The sequence below is a fragment of the Musa acuminata genome, chromosome BXJ1-2 (assembly GCF_036884655.1).
Source record: "Musa acuminata AAA Group cultivar baxijiao chromosome BXJ1-2, Cavendish_Baxijiao_AAA, whole genome shotgun sequence".
NCBI lineage: Eukaryota > Viridiplantae > Streptophyta > Magnoliopsida > Zingiberales > Musaceae > Musa > Musa acuminata.
Genome location: NC_088328.1, coordinates 23,244,511 through 23,254,589, shown reverse-complemented (window position 1 = coordinate 23,254,589; position 10,079 = coordinate 23,244,511). Strand labels below are relative to the sequence as shown.

General features: G+C 44.0%; 2 protein-coding genes across 2 annotated transcripts; one reads left to right on the top strand and one right to left on the bottom strand.

Annotated features, from left to right (window-relative positions):
* Positions 1–1,127: 1,127 nt before the first annotated feature.
* Positions 1,128–3,122, top strand: LOC135599570 (uncharacterized). Its single transcript, XM_065094085.1, has one exon. It carries the CDS (start codon positions 1,399–1,401, stop codon positions 2,401–2,403), a length of 1,005 nt encoding a protein of 334 aa, XP_064950157.1. The 5' UTR covers positions 1,128–1,398; the 3' UTR covers positions 2,404–3,122.
* Positions 3,123–5,334: 2,212 nt separating this feature from the next.
* On the bottom strand, positions 5,335–6,698 carry LOC135582306 (uncharacterized). The gene is made up of 2 exons (XM_065094084.1): positions 6,224–6,698; positions 5,335–6,086 (listed from the first exon to the last, which is right to left on the bottom strand). Exons 1-2 carry the CDS (start codon positions 6,328–6,330, stop codon positions 5,612–5,614), a joined length of 582 nt encoding a protein of 193 aa, XP_064950156.1. The 5' UTR covers positions 6,331–6,698; the 3' UTR covers positions 5,335–5,611.
* Positions 6,699–10,079: the final 3,381 nt, after the last annotated feature.

Here is a 10,079-nt window from a genome sequence, read left to right as displayed (position 1 = left end):
TTAGAGGAGCATTTGTCAAAAACACCCCCGATGTAGTTCTACATGGTTCGACCTCTTCAGAGTTGATCAGATTCAACCTCTTAGTATTCAACAAATCTCATTAGAGTCGGACATGTATAATACTTTCATATGACACCCCAAGATCAAATTACGAGAGATGTGGAATGAACATCTATCGACTTAAAATCAGTATCCACGTTAGATTACCAAATTTTACACTAATATTTTCTAATTTAAACAGGGAATTGAGTAGATATTCACTATCAAAATACTTGGTGTAATTCTTGATTTAGAATTGTATGTGTTAACAAAACAGAGTAGCCGGGCACGTATTCTCAACTTCAGCATTTCTTAATGGGTGGGAATACGTGCCCTGCTACTATTTACACCTTTAACAGCTCACCTAACAATATGCACTGTAAAGCATACCATCGATAGCATTTATTATATATATATATATATATGTTAAAGGATGACGTATTGTATTTGCATTACTGTGCCAATGCGAGTATGCGTAGGTTTTGTCGTATTCCAACTGCTAATACTGCCAGTGTCCGACGCGTTGCAGTCTATGGGCTAGTCCTTTGTCCATCCGATCCAACGGTTCCTTTCCAATCTGATCAACTCTGCCCACCGTCAAACGGCGCCCGTCTCCCTCTCTCTCTTAACGAGGCAAGCCCACCGAATCCTAAAGCAAACGGGGGCGATCGAAATGTTCCGAACTATCCAAAACCGTACCCTCGTTTATCCCCCCCACGAACTATCTCGTTGACGCGGTAACCGCCAATCCAGGATTTGGGTTTCTTTTTGGGTGCCAGAATCACGTGGTCGAGGAACGAGAAGCACCTTTCCCACCGTTTCTGGGTTCCTGCCATTTGTTGGCGGGTCCCGTGCGACAGTTCCAATCAAAAAGGTGGGTACGCCTGCGGGCAAACGTTAGGCTTTTCCCTCGAAAGGTATCACCGGAACACGCCGGTGGAGAGTGGTACGGATCATGTGATGACGAGCCGGTATGGCCCCCATGTCGGTGGTTCGTGCCGACCGGAACGTGTCCTTCCGAAAACCATTTGCGCCCGTGTGGGGCGACGGGTGTATAAGCGTGTAAACGATCGCTGGTATTGACGGGGCCTGGCTTTGCTTCGCCACACTCGCCTCTTATATCTCGCTCGTGAGCTTGAGACTGGACCGAGTTCTCCGCGATATAGATGCCTTCATCGCCCGTCGAGCACACCGCTGTCCGGTACTCCACACGGGAGATGATTCGCTTCCTCGTCCTGTGAATATATTGGTTTCCTGAGGAGTTCGGTGGGCACAAGAAAGTAATTAGAGTTAGGATTATTCTTATTATTAGGATTAGCAGTGGCGGTGGAGGAGAGGTGGAGGGGTTGAGAGTATAAGATGAGTTTTATGGCGGCGAGGAGGGCGGAGGAGGAAGAAGAAGCGGCAGCGGCGGAGATCCACTTGCCGGCGGAGGTGGATTGGGAGATGCTCGACAAGTGGCGGTTCTTCGTCATGGGCGCGGCTCTATTCTCCGGCGTGTCTGCGGCCCTTTACCCGGCGGTGGTCCTCAAAACGCGGCTCCAGGTCGCGCAGCCACCGTCTCCGTGCCTCCGCGCGGCGGCGGCGATCTTCCGCCACGAGGGTCCCCGGGGATTCTACCGTGGCTTCGCCACCTCGCTCGCCGGCACCGTCCCAGCTCGGGCTCTCTATATGGGCGCGCTGGAGGCTACCAAGAGCGCCGTCGGCTCCGCCACTCTCCGGCTCGGCGTCCCGGAGCCCACCGCGTCGGCTGCCGCATCCGCCGCCGCCGGGCTCAGCTCGGCCGTCGCCGCACAGGTCGTCTGGACCCCCATCGACGTGGTCAGCCAACGCCTGATGGTGCAGGGTTCGGCGGCCGCAGCCGCCAGGTACCGCGGCGGGGTCGACGCCTTCAAGAAGATCCTCTGTTCCGACGGTCTCCGCGGCCTGTACCGAGGGTTCGGGATGTCCATCCTCACCTATGCCCCGTCCAACGTTGTGTGGTGGACGTCCTACTTCCTCTCTCAGAGACTAATCTGGGGTGGCGTCCGCTACCACATGGACGGCGGTGGCGGCGGGGAGTTGAGGCCAGGACAGGGGACGGTGGTGGCGGTGCAGGGCGCGAGTGCGGCGGTGTCGGGGGGAGCGGCGGCGGTAGTGACGATGCCGCTGGACACGATCAAAACGAGGATGCAGGTGTTGGACGACGGCGGCGAGAGGATGACGATCGGTAGAACAGTGAGGAGCCTTCTAAGGGAGGGGGGTTGGAGGGCGTGCTACCGAGGGCTAGGGCCGAGGTGGGCTTCCACGTCGCTGTCGGCCACCACCATGATCACCACCTATGAGTTTTTGAAGAGGCTTTCAGCCAAAGACGGCTCTTTTTGAGGTACTTCACCCCGGGAAAAAAGGGGAATCTTTTGCCTACTCTCTTCTTCTTCCTACAATTTTACTGTATATAAATTAGTCACTGTTAGTTGAATGAATGTTCGAGTTTTCAGTGCCATTACGGAATTTTCTGATGTATTCTAGCGCAGGTATGGATATGAACTTTTATGAAATGAAAACTCGATCTTGATTTATTGCTTTCCTCCCAACCTTTGAGCTAGAAAATGTTCCTAAACCTCTGTTAGATTCTTAGTACTAGATACTTAGATGGCAGTGTCAAAGATAAAAAGCTTAGGGCTCTGAAATGGATCAATAAGCAAGGAACTAGAGATCTCAGCTCCAGTGGAAGGCAGGGAATGATAATGCAGGAGATGTTTGATCATTGTGGGGCCTCTTTTGGCATCAAATTGTTGTCCTTTCATTTTTGGATTGGGTTTAATAGTTGGGATTTTTTGATGAGCTCTTGTTGAATCCAAGGGGCAATTGGTTGCTTCTGAGATCTGTGGGCTTGTTTTGTTCCTTCCAGTAATAAATAGTGGCTTAGATTGTTCCATCTGAGGCCACCCATGGATGACCTTTCCTAGTGTCGTGGTTTTTTGGGAGCAACGTTGGCTTTGAAGTTGGGTTTTTGTCTCTGGTGCTGAGTCGGAATGTATTCTCTTCATATATGACATAAATGGAGACCAAAGTCTTTGATGCTGATGTAGAAATGTTTATCACGTGGAAAGAAGCCTTACACAATGGTTTGCCGCTGGCTTCCAACTCTCTTTACATGGGAGAATTCATTTCATGGGTTATCTGAACATAACAAGCTCTTCTTGTTTGATGGTATAAAATCACATAACAAAGTCATCACCTGACAAAAATAGGTCTATATATAATGCATATATATGAAAACAAAGAAAAAGACATGTTGGTGCGCATTGAAGACAGATGTTAACAAAATGATGTTGTACTAGTGTTTGACTCCCTTCTGATAAGTAGAAAACAATATGCAACGATGCGTTGACTAGCATCATTGGACTCGTCAACCACTTGGGAAGACTTGGATGTCCTTGTGGTTTTAGAACAAGCTTCTCCCGTCAAAGAAGTCGAGCATTCTATGGACATTTTGACTCTTTCAAGTGTCACATGGACGAGGCTTGACCTTCGTCTTTGTGACACGAGAACTAAGATAAAAAGTTACTTTAACGAGTTGGACCATTTCTGTGTCAAAGACTATCTAATAAAACCCATTCACTATAAATTGCGACTCTGACGCAAGCGATCATTATCACTGTGAATCATAAAAACATTAAAGAAGGTGAGAAGAGTACGAATTGAGAAAAACAAAAAATATTTTTACTGGATTTCATTTCAACTGCTTACAATGTGTCATTATGTGAATAGATTTCATGTTTCACAAAGTCCAAATAATCAATCAACTTGCATACAAAGGAGTTTCGGTGCAAGACCCACAACCTAAAATAATTGAACCACTAATGTGTGTTCCATTGGACCACTTATCTAACAAGGCAAAAAGGATAAGCAAGCGGGCTTATCTTAATAAGTTTACACACCAGCAAATCATGTAGCTCAGCAGTGGCTAAGATTCTAAATGCTCTAGAAAATTAATATCTTGCTAGTATAATAAGATTAGAAGCATCTGCAAATATGTAAATATATATATATGGTGCATGTTTTAATGCCACCTGTTTCAGCTTGCTACTTCATATCTACTCTGTTGTTGTCCAACGTTAGGCCAAAGGATTCTCCACAAGCCTTTCACTGTTTTTATTTAGTCGATGCTCATAAGTTGAAGAAAGCTCATGAATTTTGTTTTCTTGGATGATCTGTCAGCCAAACATCTTGATACATGTCAAAACTGCAATACTGTCGGTTTTGTTTTCTATTTAACTAGAGATATTGTCTTAAATAAAGCTTAACAATGGAAAAGGAAGTACATAGCTGGTCCCAAAATAGGTGAGACATCCTTCAAGATCATGTTTCCTAACAAGAAAATGACATCCCAACAAAGATGAGATTGCATGGATAATTGAGAGATTTCTGTCTGTTCTTTGAAACAATACATAACAAATAAATCACGAGGCAAGACATCGAGAGATTTTAGAAGATCAAGATGCCACCAAGTAATCAACAAACATAAATTAAAAGATTATGACCCTCGATGTGTCTTCTTCTGATTAGAATGACGACACTGATAAGTGGAAGCTGACTGAAGACTTGGGCAATGAGAACTTAGAGACGGAATTTAAAAGAGTATATGTCATAATTACCTTACTGCCAAGAGAACATCTGCAATGATGAGCGAATATACAAGAGCACTAATGAAGACATACGTTGGTATAATATGGTTAGGTTAGGTTAGGTGGACCAACATCTAGAGTAAAAGGCCATCAAAAGTTTCTCCACCTCCAGATAAAAAGGCAACAGTGTTTAGATGAACTGTCTGTATCTGATGTATCAAAACCACAAGAATGTCTCTCACCTGAAGTCCCATAGTATGTATCGTGAAAGAAGTGAAAGACAAAGCAGACTATTAGCTAAATTTCTTTTCTGTAGTGATGATATGAGTGCTTGATATGAAACAGATAGATGTGCTAGAGTACAACTCACCCAAAATGAATACACTGCTTTTGACCAACTTCATCTCTAATATTTTTATCCCAGCTATGATGTCATCTCAGTGAGACCATTGACACCATAGTTCAGAATGACAGATAAATTTAGATGTTTTGTTGTGGGATGTTCCAGCCATTGCTTATTTGAAGACTTGTAAGCAAACCGAGTAACAGTACAGTAATACAATGATTCATGCTCACAACACATGACGACACTTACTGAGATGGTTTGGCCAACCCAAAGATTTAAAGAACAATAGGAGATGATCACTTTCGGCTTCTCAATCCCTGTGAAATAAGTTTCAGGTCAGAAATCAATGCTAAGTATTCATATAAAATCCTCAAATTTCTTTTAACATTTAGAAAGTGGAATTCTTCTTCCAATTTCCAATGATTTTTTCCCTTACCACTCCGATGACAAGTAGCAAGAACTTGATGTGAAATTTTGCCTGATACAGAACGATGCATCAAAGCCTGGAGTTTGAGCAGTGATTTTTCTTTTTATGAGAAAAATCATACTCCATTTTTCTCTCTATTTCTTTTCTCTTCTTGCCATTCTATATCATATGATTTCTCTTCTATGCTTCTCAGCCAAGTAGTGTCGGGAACCCACTGCCGGTCCGGCCCAGGGCGGCCCGGGACCCGGCCTCACCATTGGACCGGGGGCTACTCGGGGTTGATCGGACCGCTCGAGGGGAGTCGAGGCTCCGTCGGAAGAGCTGCCTGACGGCGGCAATCAGCCGCTCCGCCGGATCCACAGACGGTTCGGACGAGGCCGACGTACGGAAGCTCCGGCAGAAGCTGGCGTGGCGGCCCACGGCCTCCTCCGGAGAGAGCAGGAGGCCGGAACGGCAAATCTCGTCCTTGACGGCCTCCGCGCAGAGGCCGCAGATCCAACGCCCACCGTGCCGCTCCCGGACCCTGGCGATGTACGCCGGCGTGCACTCCTCAGTAAGACCGCAGCAGTCGCAGGCCGCGAACTCCACCTCTGCCGTCACCCCCGCTACAGAGTCCGCCACGCTAATCACCGTCGCCGACATGACAAAGAACGAATCTGGAGATCTAAAAGCAAGGGAAAAGAAACCTTGGACGGCTTGAAACAAAAAGGAGCGATGTATTGCTCGCTCTATATCTCTCTCGATCTACCGATTTGGGGGCAGTGATGGAGATGAGATGGGAGTGGATGGACAGACGGCTACCTCTCCGACTCAACAACAGCGCCAAAGATTGGGGATTCCTTCTCTTCTGCGTCACCTTCCGCTACTGCCGGCGGTGTCTCCTTGTCTTTGGGTGAAGAGGCCTTCATCTCTCAATCAAGATCGAGATCAAAATTTGGCTCCTCTCCTCCTCCTTTGTGGAACTTTTCTTCCCCGGAAGCAAAGAAGCTGTGTCCACTTGATCCTCACGTCTTCTTCCCTATCTTGCACTCTTCTTCTCGGTTCCCATGTTTCTTCTCTCTTTTCCTTCTTCACCGCTGTTGCCGTTCCGGCCGCCGCTGGTCCGAGTGGTATTCGTTTTTATTGGAGGGGGGATGGTGGATCCCGCACCAATAATTGGGGAGGAAGGAAGGACGAGGTGGGTGGTGGTGCCTGGCATAATTGGCGGTAGCTGCCATCGATGGCAATTACTTAATGACGCGTAATTCGAATCACCAACCTGAATCGTCACTGCAGGTGATGACGAGGCAATGAGGGCCCGGGCGTCGAAACCTGTGGAACAATCATAACGAAGGTTGAGGTGTGGGTAGAATGTAGTTCGGTATACGCTGCTCCTCTAATATGCCTAATTTATAATAAGATAGATGCCAGCTGCCTGCCAATTCATCCGAATTTCTTCTGGAGTCTTCGTTTGTAGGTTGGACGTCATGCGCACCGGTGGGCACGACAGGCGTCCGCGAAAGACGAGCCACTCGGAGAGTGCCACATCCTCCAATGACGCATGTCATTTGGGGATCGCGGCGGGACCCAGTTGTGTGATTCCGTACACAGACGACAGGGGATCCACATGATTCTTTCTACATTTTAGACTTATCTCGTCAATATTTGTATCCGAATGCTCATCCCCACGCCCAACCCATATATAACTTGCAGGACTCATAAGAGTCCTTTTCCTTTACTCAAAAGCGTCTTCCCTGTCCGTGGATGAATGGACACATCACATCAGGTGAGCCCGGTTTCAACTATCTATTCATCAAGCACTAGTTGACTAGAATTATGACATCTTCCTCGTATTTACAACGCGAAATTGTTTGCCATGCCCATAAGAAGGCGCATCACCATTTACTGAAACATGGGTAGACTTTCACTCCAACAAGGTGGCACTAGGAACAACAGCACTTTGACGTGCATTGTGCATTAACAACCTCAACATCGCATCAAACGCTGAAATCATAATCAATTGAATTTAACATTGAAGAATCTATAACTATTGCAGAATAAGCTGGTGACGATGGCATACCACTAAGCTAAGGACATCCACAAGCATCTCATGTCCATATTGGTAAAGATATACCCGCTCCATTACTTGTTTGAACTAAATATCATGCATCAGACAATTAGAATACTAATGTTTCAGCAATCCTGAAAGGAAAGAAGATACATATGACCTTGGAGAGGAAGATAAACATATATTCAACAACCAAAAGGATAGGTACAATAACCTCAGATAACTATGTATTCTGTTTATCAACACCTATTGAGAATTATCTTTTTTATTTAGACATACATATAGTTGGGAGCTGCCTGTTCAGGTGATTATTAGCTGGAGATACCATCCATGTTAACTCCTCTTCATTCTTGTACACATAAACATTTGAAGACCGATAGTAGTAGAAGAGAGCAAAAGTCATATTATTGCAATACCCATGCAATACAATCTCGAACAAGCAGAAGTTAAGTATCACTTCATCCATTCTTTATGACAATTCCAATAAATGAGATGGAATGTCATATACAACTGATATTTAAGTCAGTAGTAAATTTTAGTCTCAAATTCAATATAAATCATTCTATTTATATCCAAAGGTGCATCACATGCATCACACCCTGTCGACTCATTTCCATAATTTAGTTCAGCCAAAAACAGATACAAATTTTAGAATTCAGTCAGCATATTACTTGCGTTCGTCCAATATCCCTACAGTCCTTTCAAAATTATGATGATTCACCGATACAAACTAATGTGCTTAATGCTCTAACTATATTCATAAACAAAAAGTGCCGAATATGCAAGGTTGTGCATCAGCCATTCTTAGCTAAGACCACCTATAAACCACACATGGTTTATCTAATGCACCTCTCGTAACGATGCCTCATCAGTCATATCAATATCCCACCTGCCTATACCATTCATGAGTAATCCTACACCAGTAGAATCCATACTAGTAATAACTTAGCCTCCTCTCAGATGCTTTTTGCTGAGCTTAAACATTTTAGATTTATGATATATTTTCTTCATCTTACGTATCTTCCAAATTTTGATCTCATATGATTGCATCTTCTTCATAATCAAGTATTTTGCAATTTGCTTATGCAAGAAGGTCCTGCTCAAATACCAATATGTATAAGAATCATATAATATCATTAAGCATCATCTGTTACTTCATCCACAAATCTTGATGTATCTTGCATATGTTATCTATTGATATATTCTTTCATATATGTTCATAATGATGGGTAGAGAAGTAGGCCACAGCATAAAAATTTTCGACATCAACCTTATATTATTTGTCTCCCAATATTCTTACATGTTATACTAAATTTCCCATGAATTTCTCCATAGTCTCACTAAAAAATCAACCTATATTATTTCCATAACGATCCAACTATATGTCATCCACAGCATACAACATTTGATCGCAAAACCATGTTATACCTTTGGCACTTTGCCTTAAGAAAACTAAATCTAGAAACTGGAAGTTACTGACATAAACAGATGTGGCTAATAGTCACTCCGATTAATTGAAAGACAATGACAGCAAAGATGGTGTCTACTATTTACTCGTATTAATGTGGACAAGTAGTTACCTATAAATGTTGCAGCAAAAATGTGGTTAAGAGAGTAGTATAGTCCAATTGTTACATAGTACTACAGATTTTTAAGCACACAGTTACGCTAATAACTTATAGCATATAAGATTTCCCGAGAAAATCTCGTTGATCTGTTGAGAGAAATCTTCTCTTCTATAAATAGTAATCATGTCAATAAACCTTAAACCTTGATCAAGCTATGATACTATGATAAATTGAAACGTGATTACAAAGCTTGATCAAGGTTTATTGACATGATTACTATTAATACAGGTTAGAGGAGAAGATTTCCCTGCTATCAATAACAACCATTCACCACGGGAGACTGAATCAGCAAATATCCAGGATTATACTTTCTAATGAGTAAACACATGCGTGGTATCTATTTGATCTAACATTTAGTCAATAACACAAAAGAAAGAAATCACGTTGTGGATCGTTCAAGTAATCAGGATTAGGAAAGCTCACCAATGTGGCAAAATCAATCGAAATCCTCCCACGCATATAGCGGAGGCCTTCAAGGTTGTACAAGCTTAATCTGTCCCAGTCGCCGGAAACACGCGTAAAGATTTGTCTCCCTGGAAAAAGGAACCGAGATCGAAACCCTAGAAACAACGCAGGAGTATACCAACCGATCGGAAGAAGGGCGGAAGCGGGTTGCTTGGGTGTGGGGATTCGCAGGGCTATCGACCTAGTAGCGACGGCGATCGAGGGAGAAGATGATGACATGGCGATCGTGGTAGCTTTGCTTTCTTCGATCGGATGATGGGGGTCGGAGTAGCGTTTTATCTTGAGGGATCCGAGAGTGCATGAGGAGGAAAACGAACTGACCGCAGATATGGTTGTTTGATTTTTTGGGCGAATTTTTGAAAAGAAAAACCTCTAGGATTTTCCCGCCCCAAATTTGAAAAAATTTCGTAGAAGATTTTATCAAAAATTAAAAAATATATATAATTTTGTGCTTGTTGGTCATCTCTCTCTGTCGTGGCTTTGCCTCGTCAGGCGCCTTGTTGGTGCATGAGGAAGA

Bases quoted from the DNA above. Each gene is read 5' to 3' on its own strand.
- LOC135582306 (XM_065094084.1), bottom strand. From the start codon at position 6,330: ATGAAGGCCTCTTCACCCAAAGACAAGGAGACACCGCCGGCAGTAGCG. The intron at 6,087-6,223 runs GTAGCCGTCTGT...CCTTGCTTTTAG, and splicing joins GCTGTTGTTGAGTCGGAGAG to ATCTCCAGATTCGTTCTTTG.
- LOC135599570 (XM_065094085.1), top strand. From the start codon at position 1,399: ATGAGTTTTATGGCGGCGAGGAGGGCGGAGGAGGAAGAAGAAGCGGCA.